The sequence below is a fragment of the Melozone crissalis genome, unplaced genomic scaffold (genome assembly GCF_028551555.1).
Source record: "Melozone crissalis strain CALT ecotype California unplaced genomic scaffold, PUWL_Pcris_2 ptg000006l_1, whole genome shotgun sequence".
Lineage (NCBI taxonomy): Eukaryota > Metazoa > Chordata > Aves > Passeriformes > Passerellidae > Melozone > Melozone crissalis.
This window is the reverse complement of record NW_026535784.1, coordinates 11,529,474-11,550,308: the sequence shown is the minus strand read 5'-3', so window position 1 is coordinate 11,550,308 and position 20,835 is coordinate 11,529,474. Positions and strand designations below refer to the sequence as shown.

The following is a 20,835-nucleotide window of genomic DNA, read 5'->3' as shown; positions in this document are numbered from 1 at the left end:
ATCAAAGTACATTGCAGTATTAAAAAGAAATATGAAGTCAGACAATATCAAGGCCCCGTCCATTGTCTTTTGATTGTTTTCAGAAAGGAAATTGTGATAATTGCCTTCAAGAATGGTATTAATTTCTAAAATTTAGTCTTGTCCTTCTTCCAATATGACACATGATAGCTCCCTTATGTTGGTATACTCTTGGTATTTATAAAGATTCATGGCAGTGGACAATCTGTACATGACAATTTATAGGTGGCCACCACGACCATTTTGGTATCCCAAAACCCAATAACTTGTGTTGAAATGAAATACAAGTTTAGTATTAGCTAGACAGAGGTAACATTCTGGATTGACCTCATCTAGTTGCCAAGGAGCTTAGCAGCTTCAATGCTGCTTTCACTGAGGGCCATCTAGGAAAGGCCACCATTCCATATCTGTTCTTAATGGAGAGAAGATGCCACACTTGCAATTTCACAGATACCTTATTCTGCTGCATTTTGTTACCCTGTGTAAATAAATTTCCATTGCATTGCTATCATCAAAGCTTTTAATGAAAAAAAAGCTGATTTGTATTAAATCTCTTTTGTTTAACAGATGATGTCACTAATACTGCTCTGGAAGCCCTCCTTGGTGATGAAAAGGAGAACATTCCAATAGGACTAGGAGCTGTGGTGTGGAAAATCCCAGAACAAACAAAGCTTGAGACTCAGCTGCTGGTGCTGCTCAGTCTTCACCTCTTTAAATTAAAATCAAACACAACCGCCTCAGAAAGCTGTGGACAAGAGAAAGGTACTGTGCATTGCCAGCATGTTGGTTGGGTAGGAAGAGAATAAATCTGCCATACAGATATGATGCTATCATTTTATTAGAGACAATATCATTTGAAGCCTCAAGTTTGAGGTTCTTTTTGTACTGAGAGAGACTTCTAAACACAACCAGATTTCACAGGCAATAAAATAAACCAAATCTGTATGAAGCTTTTGTTTTTTTGTGAGGTGCTTTCATTCTCTTCATAGAGAAGTTTTCTGGATTCACTGAACAGATTCTTGATATAAACATTTTCTCGCTTGTAATTTCTTTTCTTAATTAATTTTTTAAGTTGTTTTCCCACCACCACCACCACCCATGGCATCTAAGATGTGCAGTACAGAAGGGTGCTTAGTGTCCTGTATTTATCATATGCTTGCTAACTTGAGCACTGTGTTACCTCACCTGTATTTGTCACCATTAGTAAAGAAGAAAGGCTTCAGTTGCTTTGGTCTCCATCAAGAGAGCTAAGCTCCATTGACAAACTTTCCCAACCTTCTGCTGAGTTTTATGTGTTTATAATGTGTGCATGTCTGGGTATTCAGCAGGCAGATATGCATGCCATGCCTAAGCCCCAGCAAAATATTTTGTTTGCTTCAGGGATCTGGTATCTGAAATTACCTGTTCCTCCCATTACAGAAGTATGGTAAGGCTGACAGTTTAACTCCACACCCAGTTTTTGGTATTTTCATCCTGTGGTAGTCCTGCAGTGATGACAGAGTAATTAGGCTTAGAAATATTAGGAAATAGTAAACCCCCACTCTGTGTAACTGTTCTTTCTGCAGCAAAATGCTGTTGATCACTAGAAAAAGACATTTTTATCGAGAAAGATATTGAGAATATAATTGAGGTTTGCCAGGAAACTGTAGTACAGAAAGAAAACAAAAGCAGCAGTAACCCAGGAAACATTCTTTCCCAATGGCTATTTTGTAGTTTGCATATTGAAATTGTTGCTTCTTTGCTATTCACAAACTTTGCTTGATTTGAAATATACGTTTTTATATTTAGTGTACTGCATGGTAAATGCTTCCTTCTCTGAATAGAAAAGTATGACACTAAATAAGACAAGTGCTGTGGGAACTGACAGCTGTAGAATGCATGATTGTTAATAAAAAAGTCATGAAGGAAAGAATAAAGTAAAAAAATATAGGATATAAAATGAGTCTTAGGGTCCATCTGTTTTCTATGACACGCAAATACAGCTACTGTTTCATTGTAGTATCTTTGATTTTAACACTTTAAAGAATTTCATTAAAGTGTAGTCATTATAAAGAAACAGAGTGAAAAAGAGTGTCTAAAATAATTTAATATTTGCTAATGGAATTAACTTTTATTATAGAGAATAATTATTTTAATTTGTAATTTCTAATTTGTAACTAAATTTTTTGGGGGGTAACAGATAAACTGATGTGACTACTAAAGTCTCTCTTCTGTACCTAGGAGGGTAGTTCATCTTCTTCTTCTGACTGGATTTAACACTTCATGGTAAATGCATGAGAAACTTCAGTTATAGATTTATCTAAAAAGATTATTTACACATGTACTTAATCATAACAGAAAGTTATTGTTGCTGATTTTAGAAAGAATTAAAATGCTGAACTCTAAACCTAGCTGATCGATATTATCACTTGGCTTTCTATGAAGGTAAATGTATTTTAATTTTTTAATTTCAAAAGGATGCTCTTTAAAGATTATTATCCCCCTGTTGTCCTTTAGACTGCTCTGTTCCTGTACATCCAGAGAGTGGAACACAGATTAAAAATTGATTTAGACTTAATAGTTTGTTTAGCTGACTCTGCATAACAAAGATGAAATGTTCTAAACATGAGTCTTCAACAGCCGGTGTGTTTTGGAAAGTGATTTAATCATGTGCCGATTATCTGTATCTTTCCTAACAGTTGGAACTAGCTGATGAAAATTTGCACAGTGGGTTTTCATCTTCTGGATTGCTTATGCACCTTTTCCCAATGCTATGGGGAAAAATCTTGCCTATGTGGTCCCTGTTTTTCTTTTTGATTGTATTTCTTGCAGGTCAATGTCTTATTTGTCTAGACTATTCCTGATCTGTTCCCAGTGTCTCCTGAGGCTGGAAGTGCAAACCCAAGCATTCATGCAGGAATGGTGCTGCTATATCATGCTGCTCTCATGCAGCTGTGAGCTGGCACTTTGCTTTAGAGAATGGCTGGCTGCTTCTGTGAAAATTTAGGATTGCTGCAGCATGCCTGCCCTGCAATGGGGCCAGGCACATTTTTTAAGTGACTCTTTCTTTTGCTGACTGATCATGAAATCTATCAAAGATTGATATTTTCCTTCTTTCTCTGAATACTGAAAATTAAATTGAGATAAACTTTGGTATTGCTCTCATGTTTCCATTTTTTCTTAACATCCTTTGAACAAACAACCCGTGCTGACTAATCCTCTATACAAATATTACTTATGTTCTCTGCCATGTGATTACAGATCCATTATTTTCCAAACACAGAAAACAAGTACTATAACATGCTTGTGTCTAAAGAGGTTTTCTTACTTGCAAATGTAACAAGGTAGTACACTTGGGTTGCTGGTGGCTGTGCAGCTGCTGGCAGAATTCCCACACAGGTTTTGCCACTAGATAAGTTTGTGGTTGGTTATGGTTGTGTTGAGATAAGATAAGGGACGTTGCACTTAGTCATGTAAAAGTAATCATTTATGTGCTGAGTGTTTGCAAGAGGTCTTAAAAAGAAAACTAAACAGACTTTTCTGACACCATGGAAAGGGCTCTCTAATATATTAGGCTTGCTGTCCAGTATTAAAACACAGCAGATCTTCAGACTTTTCTGGAGCTCCTTGCATGTTCATAACTGAGTATGAATGGGAAAAAAGGTATGAACTGTGAGAAGCCTGTAGCCTATGTGTTGTGCATTCAATAAACAGTAGTGAGAGGCCATAAACTTGACAGTTCTGAGAATTCCTTAGGATATACCAGTTTTACAGCACCTGCTGCTTTTTCTTGATAAATAGGCTCTCTCTTAGTTATGGTTGTCTTTCTTTGTTTTTCTCAGCTCTTTGATTCAATTAATTTGTAATGTCAATAGTTCCAAATGGTGTTTTGAATATTAAGTAGTTTTGATAATGGGATTTTATTACAGCAATATATGTATGCATGTGGGCAACATTCTGTTTTATGCATAGCATTGTGTAAACAGTGATTTCTGGGAGAAAAATCTTGAAGGACACTAAATTTAATCTCAACACCTGCAACTTATCCTTTCTGAAGGAAACCCATTCTGTGCACACCTGCACATACTACATTTACACAGTTGTGCTGCATCTTATTACAACACAATACAAAAATGTGAGATTTTGTACTACAAGGGAGGCAAATGGTATTTGGGCATTTCAATTAACTTCCAGCAATCAGTGTAAGAATTAAAAATGCTATGAATGGAAACATATAGCCTTCTTATTTACTGGTGAAGACTTGCGTATTTCAAAGCAAACACCTAGATATTTTCAATTTTCAATCCTTTACAACATTTGGGAAGTGTTAGTTAAGACCTTTGTGATGTTTCCAGATGTTTCTACCACAAAAAAATAATAAATAGTATGTGTTTGTAGTGTAGCCATTTGAGTATCTATGCCCTGGGAGGGGAATAAGCATGGTTTCACTTAAGAGCTCCTAGTTTTCACATTGTTCAGCATTTCCCCTTTCATGTGCAAGGGCAATGTACACAGGTAACATCCAAGTCTTGATTTACATGAAGCTTTCAGTTTTTCTAGTAAGGGTTTGCTATGTAGGAGGTGAAAAATTACAGTGTTATTGCCATAGCTATGATAACCTTAAAGTAAAATATGATTCGCCCTTTCACCTAAAGTTTAGGGAGATGATGTAGAAAGAGTAGTTCTTGGCAATACATATTTCCATATTTTTCCACCAATTCTTCATTAAGACTAAGTTTGTGAAGTCACTGCCAGCACCGTAAATTTGAGGCTTCCCTCTGCCACCTCTTCTAGGGGATGAAGGGGGAAGAGGAACAGAACTGAACACCAAGAACATCAATTAATAGCAGAAACTATTTGAAGATCTTTCTACACAACCGGATTCATAGATAGGATTGCAACTGTGTCAGATTTACATGATAATACAACTTGAATAAAAATTATTGTCTATGGTCACAGATGATTTACAGCCATTGAGACCTTCCAGAGAATAGCCTTCTTTGCAGGCACCATGGCAAGAAGGAGGTTGTGTTCTGAAGCAATGAAGCATAAGCATTTTTCATTTAACTACTGGGACTTTTGTAAGCTTTAGGTGAAATGTCTTGGCCTCAACTTTCTGCAAAACACTGTAACCACCTTCACAATTTGCTCTCTGAAACAGTGTAGTGAATGCAATCTTGATTCTCAGTGTAGGAGAGACATTATATAGGTCAACAGGATGTTTTCTTTGGAGTGAATAACAGATCACTTTTTAGTCCCCCTAAATGTCCAAATCAGCTATGACACCACTCAGCAGTTTAGAGTACACTGCTAGCGGTGCTGTGTCCCCATAAGCTGCATGCACAACTTGCATACTAAAGCACTCAAAGTTGTATGTTCAGGTAGTCTGGTTCTGTCTAACATTATCACTAAGTTAGGAAGCTTTATTTCCATGTGTGTATATATATGTGTGTGTGTTTGTGCATTGATTAATTTCTGAGCTTCAGAATACTTTGGGGCAGTCTAATCTGGACAACAAAGTGTCACAGTCTATAGTGGTGTGTCACAGAGTATTTCTGGAGTCTTATATTTATATCTACTTGCCTGCTTCCCTCTTTTTAAGGTGAACCATGACTGAATGCATCTTTTTTTTAACATTCTGAGGGACACCATCCTTAAAATGATTATGTTGATACATGCATCTGGATAAATATAATTTCTGCAACTGTTCATGGCTGCCACATTCAACTTCTACTTTCGTCAGAGAGCACATTTGTATTTCTGGTGGCCAACTTGCCAACAACATTTCCAACAAGTCTGGAATGGTTTGAATCAAATTTGCTGGCAGTTAGCAGAAGGGAATTTTATTTGTAGTCTTCTCACGGTGGTGAAGCATTCTCTATTTGTGGATATTGGAAGATGGTTGCACAAAGAGTTCACAGTTTCTGTTCTGTGCTTTTCTTGTGCTTTGTCATGTTTGTCTCTGTCCTGTTTAACCAGAGAGAGAAGCAAAAGTTTGTCTCCAGGCTCTTGCTGTGTTAGTATCTAGCTGTGCTTTTCACTGCCTGTAGTTTGAAGCCATTGCACAGCTCCCTTCCAAAGAACTGAGAGGGGAAAGAAGCTCCTGTCTGGCTGAAACACCCAGCTTAAATATTTTATCCCAGGTGATGCAGTTGCATCAGCCAGTTCCCAGAGTGACTTAAAGTCTGTTCACTGCAATGAACATTCACTCAAATACCAGTGTTTGAAATACCAGTTTTAGCTGGCTGTTTATCAGAGCACTGCTGTGAGAAAGTTAACAGATCTTCCAAGGGACTTGCAGTTTTGTTGGACACTGAATTTGGTTATTCCTGCAAAAATGTAGGAATTTACATTACATGTATCTAGTCTCTTATTTCATAATATTGTCCTCAGAATACATTTCTGATAGTCTTTCTGGAAGTGGAATGCCTACTTTACTGAGAGATAAGTGATTTGGTAGAGAAAATACAAGGCATCTCTGATAGAACTGTAGATGGAACCAAAATCCATCAAGCCTTAGCCTGTGCGTTGCCAATAAGATAATAATAATAATAGTTACCTAGTTGGATTTGAAATGAGATTTGCATGTGGGGTTCAAGAACGCTGAAGCTGAGCAGCAGTCCTTGATGCAGTAAACAAACACAAGGTTGAGGTCCTAAATTCTTGAGCAGCTTTTTGGGAATTCTATGAGTCTTCAAAATAAGGCAATAGCACTGCCAATTCTGTAGTGTATATCCTTGCTTTGATCTCAGGAACTGAGGAACTTGACTTCAAAAATGGACCATGATGGGAAATTTGGAAAAAATGCAGCGTGTTCTTTTGTCAGTCTTCGTGTATTACTGGACTAGGCTGATACCTTCATTTTGGCTAAGAATCCTGATTTTAATGAGAAGTTGTGTGGAAGTTGAGCCATCCCTTGGTAGGTGAAGAAGTTTTGTAATTCTTTGTTAGTGCTGACTGATGGGCTGCTGCTGCTCTGCACAGAGCTGTGTGACTCTGCTGTGCTGGAGCAGTGAGGTGAGGGTGTGATGAGCTGTCTGGCACAGCGTGAGGCGGCTTACAGACTTAGTAAAGGTGATCAACAGCACAAAATAATTATTGAGATCAGAGACAGTGGAATGAAATCATGTCCCTTCTGCTTTACTGTTCATCTGGTAACTAATATCACATCCAGAAGCACCTTTTCTCCTTCCTACACTTGCCTGACCTCTCAAGTCTACCCTATTGATTTACCAAATAATAAATATTCAAGATGCAGTTAAGTGTTAGACAACCCCAGGTTTTCTCTCATTGAGGTTCCTCCTCTCTCTTGAGTCATCAAATTGGGAATCTGAACCTCTCCCCCTCAACCTTTCAGTTGCCTTGCACATTTTCTACACACAGTCACCCCTGAATTTTAAATTTTTCTAGTTTCAGATTTTAGTTATTCTATATCCTTACAATAAAATAAAAATAATAATAGTGATGGGTTTAAAAAAATACCTGAAGGAAACTTCCTGCAAAAATCATGTGAATGGCTAAACAAAACGGGTCCAGTGTAATCCAAAAGCCCAAATTTGACAGGCTGATTATATTTGTGGGGTTTCAGTGATAGTCAGCAAAGATATTAGAATCTGTCTCTTTATTTGCCATTTATCTAGCCCTAACTGAGAAATGCTGTAACTTGCCCTTTCTTCCTCCTTCTGTTTTTACTCTTAAATGTTCAACTTTAGTGGCCATGGTTCTGCTCCTCGCTGGGAGCACAGGGGTCCCCTGCTCATACCCAGGGCACAGTGAGAAGGTGCAGAGGCTGATGCACTGTGCCAGACTGCAGCCATCAGGTCAGGTCTCCTGTCTGTGCTGGAAAGGAGGGAATTGGCCCAGAGATCAGTGGAGCAGCTCTGCCTAGAGCTGCCTCTCTCAGCTGCAGTGAACCCAGCACCCTAAAGCACTGGGCTTGTGTAACAGAGCTCAGTTGTGAAGGCTGTGGAGGGAGGGTTCTGTTTTACCATTTTTAGTTGCATTTGAACTTTGCCTTTCTGTGCTAGTGTCTCTTATTTTATGTGTGTCACAGGACTTCTCTTTGTAGCATTTTGTCTTTTAAGAGAGCTAATAGAGTGATATTAATGGTTAATGATTTGGTAAATCCTTGAAACAGTGCTATAAGTGAAATTGGGTAAATATTAATAGTGTAAATTCATTGAAGCCAGTGAATATTTTTTATTCACTTAAATAAAAAAAGTCCTGGAATCAAGAACATAGCTTTCTGAGAAGGGATTCAGGTTAAGTTTTCAGTAACTCTGAGTGTATGAAAATGTTGTGTAGCAGAAGAGAGGTGCAGGATCCCTTCCCTTCCTCCTCATACTGTGTCCTCTTTGGCTCAGACATTCCTTTTTACTTGTGATAATTCCTTTTAAACTAAGAGCTAGTTTCTCTGGGGTGTTTTTGGTGGGCTCTTATGTCCTTTCACTAGAATGAAGCCATTAATATACTGGATGCTATCCAGTGGCATGGAGTAGTACCAATCAAAAATAAAAATTCAGTGCCACAAGGTTGTTACTAGCATATACACACACATTTGTGTGTGTGCATAGCATCTAAATGAGTTTGATATGCTTTGCTTTTTATTTTTTATTTTTTTGGTTGTTGTTGGTGTCCAGTGACTTGGGTACATATTTTAGTTGCATATGTTTTAACAGATGCACACATCACAGGCAACCAATTTACTGAAGAGAAGATGAATACATTGGTGAAATTAATTTAGGAACTTGCCAAATTAGTTCCACTAACTGCTGTATAAGGACCTGGAAGGCAGTGATTTGTGGTGAGAAGTTAAAACCTGGATACTGATTCCTGAGGGCATTGGGAATTTGCTGAAAGATGCAGTGTGACAGAATCACAGATCACCTTTGCTGAGATGCCATTGAAAAAAATATGGAAGCAATTACTAATCTGGCCTGAAGAGTTGAGTGCTTTACACATCCTGTGCTCATTCATGGGATGTCAGCTGCTGTGAAAATCTGAGTGTCATAAAAGCCTGACTCATGCTACACTGTAATCTCCACCAAGGAAAGCTCTGTTCCACATGGCTCTGCAGGATTGTTCCTTTGAGGTCTTCTGGCCAAAAAAAGCAATGAAAAAATGCTTATAGTTTCTTGGTGATTGTTTTCTGTATAGTGTGGCCTTATAATGCATATTATTAAAGCAAGAATAGCTCAGTACTTTAGGCTGTGAATCTGAAAAAATGAATGTGGGATGTTAGTAAATAACAAAGATGTTTCTGGTTTTATCCATCAAAAAATCAAGTGACGTTTATAAAGTGTTCCACTGTAAGGAAACTCTGTATTTCCCTAAGTAGGCTGTGATTTACAGTAACCCTCAAAGGTTCTATTGTTACAGAAATAGATTTGTCTTTGTCGGGAGCTACAAAGGGGTATCAGAAATTTGGCCAGTCTACTATATACTTAGGAAACTGTATTGATAATTTACATTTAGATTTATTGGTGGGGTGAGTATTATTTTACAGTCCTGTAGAGGTTCTTCTGCTTTTATCCATTCAGTCATGTTTTATTACACAGAACTGAGAATTGAAGCAGTAAATGTAGGTCATCTGAACCTTGTGAGAAATGTGCCTTGGGCATCAGCAGCTATGAATGTTGTCTTTCCCATACAGTCACTGGGGTGGATTATCACTGTTTTTTTAAACTATAATATAACATAGGTGAACTGCAGGTTACTTCTGAAGTTAACATTTTACCTGTGTCCGCTGCATTTACTATTGTCAGATGCTATGACAATAGTAAATGCATTGGTCACAGGTATGACGTTAACTTCAGAAACTTTATTTTAAACTTCTTGAGTGTACAGAATTAGGCTATGTTAAGAATGTACTTATATCTCATGTTCACAAGCACAGTGAGGGTTATGGGTAGCTGCAGTAGACTTTGCAGAATTAAAAGATAAAGGTTGAAATAAAAAAAGTTGAAGTAGAATGGCACACTGTTTATGTGGGGGTGCAGTGGAGAGATGAAGAAGCTTTGTTATTTCCCTCCAGTAACTCAGTTATGGCTTGGTGTTTCAGCTGAGATGACTCATTGACAATTTCACCTTCAAAAAATTGTGCTGCAGCTGAGTAATGTTGTTGAAGTCTGAAATAGGGCTGGAATGCATAATTTTAGTTGATATAATTTAGTAAATTTCTCGTGTTATAATGTTATCCATATTTATTACTTGATGTTATGGGTTTACTTACTTGTTGATTACTGTTTGTTACTGAAAGACTCACTCTCTAGAGATATAATCCTCCCCATATTTTTGTGTGTTTTGTACAGGATCATGTTTACAGACTTGAATTTCTTTAAATTGACTTACTTTTCAATAGGAAATATTGGGTTCCTTTTTTTCCTTGCCCTTATGTAATCAAAATTATTTGATGCTACACTTTCACATTTCTGCAGTAACTGATTTTTCTTTTTTCTATTACGTTTTATTGTTACTTAACATCTAGAATAATCAAATAGCAATTCATTACATAGTTTGATGTCTTGTTTGATAAAACCAGGGAATAGGTTGAGGTGGTTATAAAAATCATCCCTTAAATTTGCTAAGCAAATAAAAGAGAAATTGAAAGTTTGGACATTGTTCAGCTGATTGATTTTCTAGTATGTTAAGAATTTAATGGATTTCCCAAAATATCTGTAAGATAAATCATGTTAAGTATTTTGATCCTTTACAGAAAAATCCCCCAAACTATGTGTAGTTGATTCAAATTCAGTCAAGTTTATTTTGTTGTTTTTCTTCAATGGTAATTTCCCCTATACCTATGAAGTAAGGTCAGAAACTTGGTATATTCCAGAGACTGCTGAAAACATGATTTGTGCTTTAGAATCCATTACTCTTTCCTATCTTTTTTTCTTGATGTGAAATATAAAAAACATTCAAATGATTCCAAGGTTTGCAAGAAGTGTGTAGAACTCAGAGTGCAGAAATTGGCTATTTTTAGTCATGGGGTGGTTGTGGGACTGTATCCTGGTGACATCATAAATTTGCCTCTCAGCAGACATATGGAGAGTTAATAAATAGGTTGGTCGTTGAAGCATCTGCGTCAGTAAAATTTTGTTAGAGTGGAGTGTTTTCTCCTTCATTTCTTTTCACTGTATTTACAAGTTGTTTGGTATTTTTTGGGGTTTTTTCTTGTGCTGACCTTTATTCAAATATCAAATGTGGGAATTCAGCTAGGAGGGAATCTGGGCACTCACTGGTTCTGTGCCTTTCATTTAGGAATCAGGATGCAGTCTCTGCTCCAGCCCTTGTGTGTCTGGGCTGTGTGCCTCTCTGAGTATATAGATAGGCTTTGTGTTGCCATAGTTCCTGCTTTTGAAATAGGTAGGCTGGAAGATGTATCCAGGGAAGAGTGAAAATGTAAAAATGGAAATTTTCTTTTTATGCCCACCAGTGCAGTTTGATGGGTGGTTGTTTCCTGGTGTGTTTTTTTGTGTGGGTTTTTTTTTGTTTGTTTGTTTTGTTGTTGTTGTTGTTTTTTTGTTTTGTTTGGTTTTTTGGTTATTTCTTTTGTTTTGTTTGTGGTTTTATATTATGTTTAGTTTGGTTGGGAGGTGGTGCTTTTGCTCCCCTCCCCACTCTCCTTCCCTCATTGCCTATAAGACAAGAGGACGATTTTCTTCAGGTTCTGGGTCTAAGCTTTTATTTCACTTGAAAAGTACAATTTTCAAATGTTGAGAGCTAAAGGAAAAAAAATGGAGAGCAACGCCTTGAGAGGGTTTTTTTTAATTCTGAAGAGTACTTCAAAGAATAATGCTGAACTCTCTAGTTTTAAGGCTAATTTGAGTATTAAATACAATTTGAGCATCATAGAAACTCCATAATTAATAGCATGAAATTACTTTATTAACAACAGTAATTCCTCCCATTTCTTCTACTCACCAAAGAGTTCCTTTTTTTAAAATTTACTGAGAGAATATTGCTGATTTGTTTCTCTTGAATCAACTACTATGTGTAAAATCACAATAGCACCAGTTTATTTGTTTGTTTTGTAAGGTAGGTCTAGTACATAACAAAATTAAAATGTATTTAAGTTCCTGTTTTTTTCATGGATTGTATATGAAAATGCTTCATATAATGAATACAAGGAACAAAAAAAAATTTATTGAATAGGATAACTTGATAAATCATACTTCAAAGGAAGGATATCTGATATTACAGAGCAAAACAACTATTTCTCTTAAGTTACTTCAGCAAATAATTGGTGATGTTCATGTTTTTTTCAATTGCTTTTTACAAATGAAAGAACTCAATGGGAATATCATCAAACAGACTGAGACTTGGTGTCCTGAGTTCTGTTCACTTTTCATCTGATTTGGCTTGTCATTCTAAGGAAGATCTTTAACTCACCACCTGTTCACCAGTGCTTGAAAAGGAGCATTAAATTGAGGCGTTTTAGTTTTTCCCTACACACCTCAGGCATTAGTCACTAATCCTTTAGAAAATATGTGCTAAGGAATGCATGGGATTTTCATTCTAATACAATTTAAAAATAACTCCCCATCTGTAGTAGGTTGGAAAGAGCAGCTTATTTTTTGTTGGCAAGTAGATAAAGATTTTCTTGGAAATATAATACTCCATTAATGTAACGCAGTTTTAAAGTAGGAACCTTTCTGCTTTGTCAAAAATTAAAAGATAAAATTTATGTGAATATTTAAAAATGTGCAGAGAATATGGATTTGGAAAGTAGTTCAGCATTGATAGCACTTGTTCCACAGTTTGGTCTTGTGGAGCACTGGGTTATGCTTAGAGAAGAGCAGAAGAGCAGAGTGGAAAAAAAAATCACAGATTAAACTTCTATCCTGACTGCTCATGAAGCAAAATAATCATGGGATTTCCTAATTATTTGAGTTAGGGTTATTTGTCTGCTATTGGTATTCTCCTTGAATATTACATAAAGCTGATTTAAATAACTGAATACTTTTTAAGCTTAGAGCATACTGGGAAATGAAATTGAAGTTAAATACTTTGTTGTTTCCATTGTAGCTTTTCAAACAGTATCAGCCTTGAACATAAGCAGGTTATAGACAGGATATTTTATAAACATTTTTAAATGTTTTTCCAGTTTTAATACCTGGAAATAACTTTTTAATAGATGCTGATGATGCAAAACTCGATGATAATTATGAATAATACATTTATGCATTATAACTGATACATTAGGGAGAGAAATACTTTCTTCTTACTATAGAAAATAAACAATTGCCACTGAAGCACTACCTCAATTAATTTATGGTTTTCTCTGTGGCTCTTGGGAATTCTGAGCATGGTTCTAGTCAAGTCCTGAATAAGATATAATTTCTGTTTATATGCTATAGTATTCAGAACTGTTAATGCTTTTATTTCTGTGAACATCAGAATACACTGGATAGAGTTTAGAGATCGTGATATATTATGTAAATTCTTATCTGTTTCTTTCAAACTCTGGTACACTATGCAGTATAGTGTAATTCAAGGAAGTCCAGTGTGCTTTAAAAGTGGATGTTAAGTCTGATGTTTGATTCTGCTCAATGCTGTAGCCTAATTCTGTTCCTACCACTGTGCTTCTTCCAGGCCATGAGAGACTGCTCCCATGATGGCAGAGCCTTGTATGAGGGGTTTTATTGACCACTGCACGACTCTTAAATGCTAAAAGCAGAAAGCACTAGCTGGTAGCTCAGTGTGGAGCAAACATTTTATTTTAAACTTCAAAAACAATTATGTCAAAGAAAAGTCGTGCCAAGGGAGAGAAGCCCGACATGGAGACTGAAGCCCTGCAAGCTGCTAATGAGGAGCTGAGAACTAAACTGACCAACATCCAGATAGAATTTCAGCAAGAAAAAACCAAGGTATTTGTCTCTATTTTGTGATCACTCTTTAAACAGCAGCACTGTTAGAAACCAGCAGAGTTTGATACTAAAATGTGTTAATTGTAAAAGAAAAATACAACAGAGAAGTGAAATCAGAAGAACAACTGATAAACTAAAATTGGTGGCAATTCTTTTAAATATTGTGCAAAAGGGACTGAATATCTCCCAACATCCAGTCACTGAAATTTGCAATCACAGCAATACAAATGACAATGACAAGGGAGTTTTGTATTTGACCTTACTGAAAATTGTATGTTATAAAAAGAATTGTCTTCAAAAACAAATATCAGCACTTTATTCAAGGCATGCAACTTTAAATGCCTATAAAGAATATAAATTAACTGGAAACTGTCTGTGTAGGAGTCCTAATTTGATTTGCTGAGTTTGTGTGTGGCATTGCTCTGAGCTATTCAATGATGCATCTGATTGCTGATGAAACAGATTCATCAATATTTGTCTACCTAGCATATGTTCAACTGGTATTTAGGTAATCAAGAGGGCACATAGGATTCATCAAATATTAATTCATCAAATACATTTGTATTTATGAAGATTAGCAGTTACTTTTATATATTTCTATCGGTTGTTTAAAATATGGATAAACCAGTAAGGTTATTTCTATTCTGTTATTTATTAAAATCAATTAGTGCATTTGACTTTGCACAAGGCAGTTCTGGAGAATAATCCATGTGCAGGTGGATTTATCTGTATTTGACTGGGGATACTGTGGCAAGAGTCTCAAAGACTTACCAAGTGGGGAAATATGCACTGAAAATGTGTTCTCTTTTATATAGAGGATCTTTGTTCTAGCCTTTTTTCTTTTTATCCGTGTAAAATGTGGAACACCTGAATAAAAACATTTCTGCACATTCTAGTTTCATTAACATCTTTGTGTGATACTCAGCTTTGGAAGGTTTATTTTTTGCATTTTAATTTACAAAGTAAACCCCAAAACCTATCACAAATGTAATCCTCAAATTTTTTCTTTTTTTACAGAGGAAAAATAAATCATAAGGCCTTAATTTGTGTTTGAATGATGCAATAGGTTCAGAAAATATCAACTAAATTTGTGTTGCCTTGGAAATTTTTCTTCACAGACTAAAGCAAGTCAAATCTCTTACAGGTCAGGGGTATTGATAAATTAACAGATAAGTCAGGGGTTTTGCTATTCACTTTCTCATCCACCTTCTCTTGCTGTTGATTGGTATAATGACAAGAAATTTTAAAACAAGTTCCACAAACTACTTAACCTTTTTAAAAATACACACCATGAAATTTAGTAGTGGCCAATACCCTTTATAACTTACAGGTCAGTAAATTGCATTATTTCACTGTTTTTAATGTCTCATTGTTTCTGCTTGGAGACTTGAGTTGATGGTAGGTTACATTTACACTAGTAAATTTTTGGTTTTAGTTCTGTAGAACTTTATATGCAGAAATGTAGATGTGAATTTTATTATGATTTTAAAAATTGCATTAAAAAGAGCACATAAAGTTATCTTATACCTTGGACAGAAGAATGAATTAAATTTGACTCATTAAATAACTCTGTTTAAAAAAAGAATTACATGAACACTAGGAAGATTTTAGCCTTGATACACTTCCAGTCTTTACCTGTAAGAGCATCAAGTTTAACTCTTGATTCAACTAAGAATGAGGTGTAAGTACATGACCATGACAGCTGCAGGAATATTTTAAATAACTAGTCTTCTTACACTATATTCAGTATAGAATTTGCTTCAGCTTGGTTTCTAGTTCACCTTTCTTCAGCTTAAAAATTTAATATTTTCCAGCGTATTGAGGTTGTTACTGGAGACAGAATGTGTACTGTGCACATATGTGTGGAGAGAAACGGGTGCGCTCACAAATGAAATCTAGGAAAGAGGAAATTACAGGCAGAGTGCACTAAAATCCTACCAAGTGTGCACTGCCGTCTGAAGTAAATTCTGCAGTGTGTTGGAGTGCATTTCTGTGAGGATGCAGCTGGGGGACGAGACCTTCAACCCCTCTCCCTCGTCTTTGCTGTGCTGCTTGCTGCAAATCATTTAACTGGAACTGTGTAGTTTATTTCCCAGCCTACTCCCGGTCTGTGCAGCAGTTACAGGAAGCCTTGACTGACAAGATGAGTAAATCAAAGCCATAGAGATTCTTCCTGTTTAGACTGTAGTTCAAAAATAGTAACAAACCCAAGGAAAATTATTTCTTGGTATCAGAAAAGTAAAAAAACTGTACCTAGAGAATTCTAAATAAATTAAATATATTTACTGGTGTAAATATAGGTAAGGGGGAAGTACTGAAGCTGCTAAACAGACAGCTCTGTGGCCCATGGGATATAAACTGTATTAGGAAAGGTAACAAACTCTTGTGGGGCCAATTTATTCAATTTAATTTTCCTGAACTATTTTTTCCCTCACGTATATGCCCATTTTAATGATTTATCTGAGAAGGAACCTTCTAATTGATGAGAGACACCACAAATGGAAATTAGCCTTACCGTACTTTTGCCTGAAAAATTCTGCTTTCACTGAAATAAAATTTTACCCAAGAGACATTCAAAACTTTGTACATATTTTCTTAGTACATCTTGTTTCATTGCTTGTTGATCCATGTAAAGAAATTTTTTCTGTAAAGTTGCTTACTGCATGCTTATGCAATGCCTGATCCAAAATTGATATGTTTGCACATTTTTGGATGTGCATCATTGTTGATCTTGCAGGTGGTGTTCTGACCATTGGACACATGAGTAACTTGGGTTCATTTATGCTGCCTAAGGGGTGCAGCAAAAGTTGTGGCCCTGCCTGAGTTGCCCTGTACTGTGTCTTGTTTTGGGAACACCTGCTTGATAGCTTTGGGGGCCCTGTTGGAGACAGGATGTCCTCCTGGACTGTAGGTTTGCTGCCATCTATGGAGAGCCTGGAGAAGGAAATGCATGAACTGAACAGGGATCACATACCCGCGCACTGCAAGGGAAACAGCTTTGTTGGAAAACATCCAAATGTTGGGTAATGAGTAATGAAAGGAGCTGACCAAAGCACAAAAATTTTACTTATGTTGACATGAATGAGGACAGAACTCATTCTAACTGAACTTTAAAGTCCAGTGCTATGAGCATTAGGAGCTGTAGTGAATGAGCATGGTCTTTGCAGTCAGCTCAGTGGTTTTATAAATGCTTGTGATGAGATTGATGAATATTTAGGAACAAGTATGCCAAAGTACCTATTCCCACTGAGATAGCTTTCTTCATATTAAAAAAAAATACAAGAAAAAGTGAGACTCAGGCATATGGAAAAATGCCACATGATATTTTCATTTTATTCTTGTTCTGGAAGCCAGACAAGTACAGAACTGCACAGTGTGCAGGAGAGAGGGACTGAAGGGTGTGGGAAGGACAGATTATGGCTTTCAGAGAAGATATAACAGACAGATCTAACTTTCCATCTTCTCTGACCAAAAGCAGTAATAACAAAAGATTTTTTAAAGACCTTGAGAACTGGGATGCATTGGTTTTTTTCTGGATCATGAGGTGTAATAAGCATTTAATATGCTGTGTTTTTTGAAGGAATTTTTTTTGTGGATTTTGATGGATTTCTAGAGTTTTTTTAAGGATTAAAATTCTTCTTGTTTAAATTCCTCTTACTGAAGCTTTTATGTAAAATTAGTAGTGATACATGATAGTACTCAGTTACTCTGAGTGGTTAATAGCTGTTCTCACAGACAGCATATAGGTGCATATAGGTTTTGTTTTGCTTTCCCTTACTTCAGTGAAAGATGAGAAAAATTGAGCAAATATGCTAATTTGGTGACTCAGTGCTCCTCCAAAATGTCAAAATCCATTTCTCATTTATTAAAAAATCTTGTAGGAAGTTAAACTCATGAATGTGTTGTATTGAAAACTGCCTTTCAGTTGTATGCTTTATGTACGATATGACTAATTTAAAATTACTGTGGTTCTGGAGGTATATTATCTGTGTTTGTAAGTGCCATTATGCAGTTTGTTTTCCTGTGTTGTCATTAGTAGGTTTCATTGCTCAATTTAATTTCAATTTTCTTGGCTCATCAGTAAAGCAATAAGTAAATAATGAGTGTTGTTTCATTTTCAAATTTATCTATAAACCAGTCTGTTTACTTCTGATGGTGTGGATGGGTGTGTAAGTGACTTAGTTTTGTTACAGCATCATGGAATGCTATGGCTTGGAAGGGACCTTTAAAGATCATCTATTCCAGCCTCCCTGCCATGGACTCTCCTTTGGAATTGGGTATCCTAATGCAAGCACTGAAAATCACTGCTATCCACTGTAGGCTTGGAACTGATGTCATCCCACTGAAATAAATAATACATGGATATATCCTGCAGATAATTTCCAATAACCAGATTTACCATTTGGGGTAGAAACCCAACCTCTGTCTCTCTTAATAAAGACACATTCTCAGAATCATCCTGGAACAGAGTAACAATAGCTATAAAATCTCTGTGTGACAGTGTCTGACTCAGATCTATTACCTTTTGAACAACTCTAATCGCAGTGCTGTCCCAGGTGGTGTTCAGTCAACAGTACATCTAGGTTACTTTCATAAAAATGTATGATACCTTTCCTTCCTTTCTTGCTCCAATCTCTTCCTTTCTTTAAATCAAGGGTAAGTTTGAGCTGGTTAATTTTCAAAGCTGCTGTTCAAAATAAGAGGATTGTAACATTTTCTGCACAGGAAAAGTCTGCTGTCCCAGCTGTGTGAAGACCTCAGGTCAACATGTGGTGGGTTGATCCTGACTGGACACCCACCTGATCAAATTGCAAATCTGGCTTAATTTAGTGTAAATTAAATGCATCACATGACTACAGATCACAGCTTTGTGTTGCACAGATAGAAGCAGATGTGAATAACATTTTGCTGCTTGGTAGCCTCTTTTTAACATGAAGCTCCATTTGCTATGTTTGTTTGTATTGTCACTGAAGGTTAAAATACAATTTTTGAAACTTTTGCCTCTGAGAGAGGTTTTGGCAGTCTCAGTAATGGGGATAGTTGAAAGATGTCACTGAAACTATGAATGATGAAATACATTATAACCTTTCTGGTATACTGCAATAGACAAGTGAGCCTTTCTCTTTTTTCCCCTTTTATTCTAAATTAACATCTAATCCCACATGGAAAAAAAGCATTGCTTTCCATGCAGCCTGCTGAGCATCATTTATAATGAGGTTTCATCACAGTGGATATTACTATAATAGTCTATAACATTTTTCCACTACTCCCTCTCCAGCCCTTAGACTCACTGGCCTATATTTTCTGAAATATCTGGGGACATGAATAGTCTCAGTTTTGGGATGAGATCTGAAGTCCATTGAGTAGACTTGGTTTTTCAAAAGGCCAATTCTTTTGGCCTATATAATAAGGACTTTCCCATTAAAATAGCTAAGAAATTAAGAAATCCAAAATAAAAGTATTTCCAGCATAAACATAAAGTCTTTTCCCTGTTTGAGTGATTTTCCATTTGCTTGTAGAGCGCAATAGAGGGGTTATGGGTGAGAATAGTCTGGTGTGGTTGGTACAGGAAATAAGGCGATAACTAGATTGTGTGTTGGTCAGTTTTATTTTATTCCCAAGATCTATGAGAACTCATTACCAGTTGCATACCCCTACAGCAGATTCCTTAACATGCACATGGCCTTTTTTCAGCCCTGATTCTCCATTTGTTTACTGGAGAGAGGTGTGCAGTGTTTGCTTTGGAATATTCAGGATAGGTTTTTACGAACAGTTTAGAGGCAGCTTCCTTGGTGACTTTAAAAAGTGGAGTGGTGCTTGTTAATCAATATTTTTTATTTTGTTCCAGGTGGGTAAACTGAGGGAAAAAATCCAAGAGGTTAAGCAAGAAAGGGAGCAGGAGCAGCATAAGCACACTGCCTATATTTCTGAACTGAAAGCCAAGCTCCACGAGGAGAAAATGAAGGAACTTCAGAGTGTCAGGGAGCTACTGATCCGGCAGCACGAGCAGGAGGTGGCACGAATGGTGAAAATCAAGGACGGTGAAATTCAGCGCTTGCAGTCGACAGTCAACGTGCTGCGGGACGGGGCGGCTGACAAGGTGAAGACGGCGCTGCTGAGCGAGGCGAAGGAGGAGGCTCGCAAGGCCTTCGACGGGGAACGAATGAAGCTGCAACAAGAGATCTTGGAGCTGAAATCTGGCAAAAAGCAGCTTGAAGAAGCTCTGAACAACATCATGCAGGCAGATAAGATGAAGGCTGCGGACCTGCGCACGGCTTATCAGTCCCACCAGGATGAGATCAACAGAATAAAGCGGGAGTGTGAGAGGGAGATCCGCAGGCTGGTGAGTTCCCTGAGTAATGCTGCTTATTTCAGTTTGTAGCAGGTATTGATATATTGCTGTATGTGCCCATAAATATCAAAGCAGTGATATCATCCATCAGTGCTGATTGCTACAATGGGCCACTGTTTCTCCTCCTTACAGCAAAGGTGAACCTTGGCTCTGTAGACTGTCCAGCACAGTCCAAAGCTTTATGTCCCTCCAAATAGAAAAAAAGTCATGCAAGACTTTCCAGAATGAGTTTTCTCAACAGATCAAAGAAATACACTTCCCCTTCCTAGCTGTACAACTATACTCCTGGTGACCAAAACAAGTTGGGGATTGTTCATTGGACAGTAAGAATGCCTTGTGAGATGGCAACATTAAATTCATGTAGAGCTTTATATTTAAATGGGAGGAACTAGTTGTGCTGAAACAAGACAGTCTCTTTGCTTCTTTTGCATCTTTATCCAGGTCATTCAGTATGAAGCACTGTTGCCCTTTCAGAATTTCTGTGTTTTTTCTATAGCAGCAGAAAAGTTAGGGCCTAGGACAGCAGGCTTTTTTCACGCTTCATAAACCCTAGGACTTCAGCACAGATGGCAGACTATGCTGTTGGTATAAAATCAAAATCCAGGCGGTATTTCCTGA

At 37.0% G+C, this 20,835-nt stretch overlaps 1 protein-coding gene across 5 annotated transcripts in view; it reads left to right on the top strand.

Annotated features, from left to right (window-relative positions):
• Window positions 1-20,835, top strand: part of JAKMIP1 (janus kinase and microtubule interacting protein 1) — a 143,979-nt gene that overhangs the window by 51,676 nt on the left and 71,468 nt on the right. For all 5 annotated transcript variants that reach the window (XM_054295990.1, XM_054295989.1, XM_054295986.1 and 2 more), the window contains 3 exons: window positions 586-780; window positions 13,591-13,865; window positions 19,714-20,208. In XM_054295990.1, coding sequence (XP_054151965.1) covers window positions 13,737-13,865; window positions 19,714-20,208 — 624 coding nt within the window. In that variant the 5' untranslated portion in view covers window positions 586-780; window positions 13,591-13,736. The remainder of the gene's footprint in view (window positions 1-585; window positions 781-13,590; window positions 13,866-19,713; window positions 20,209-20,835) is intronic.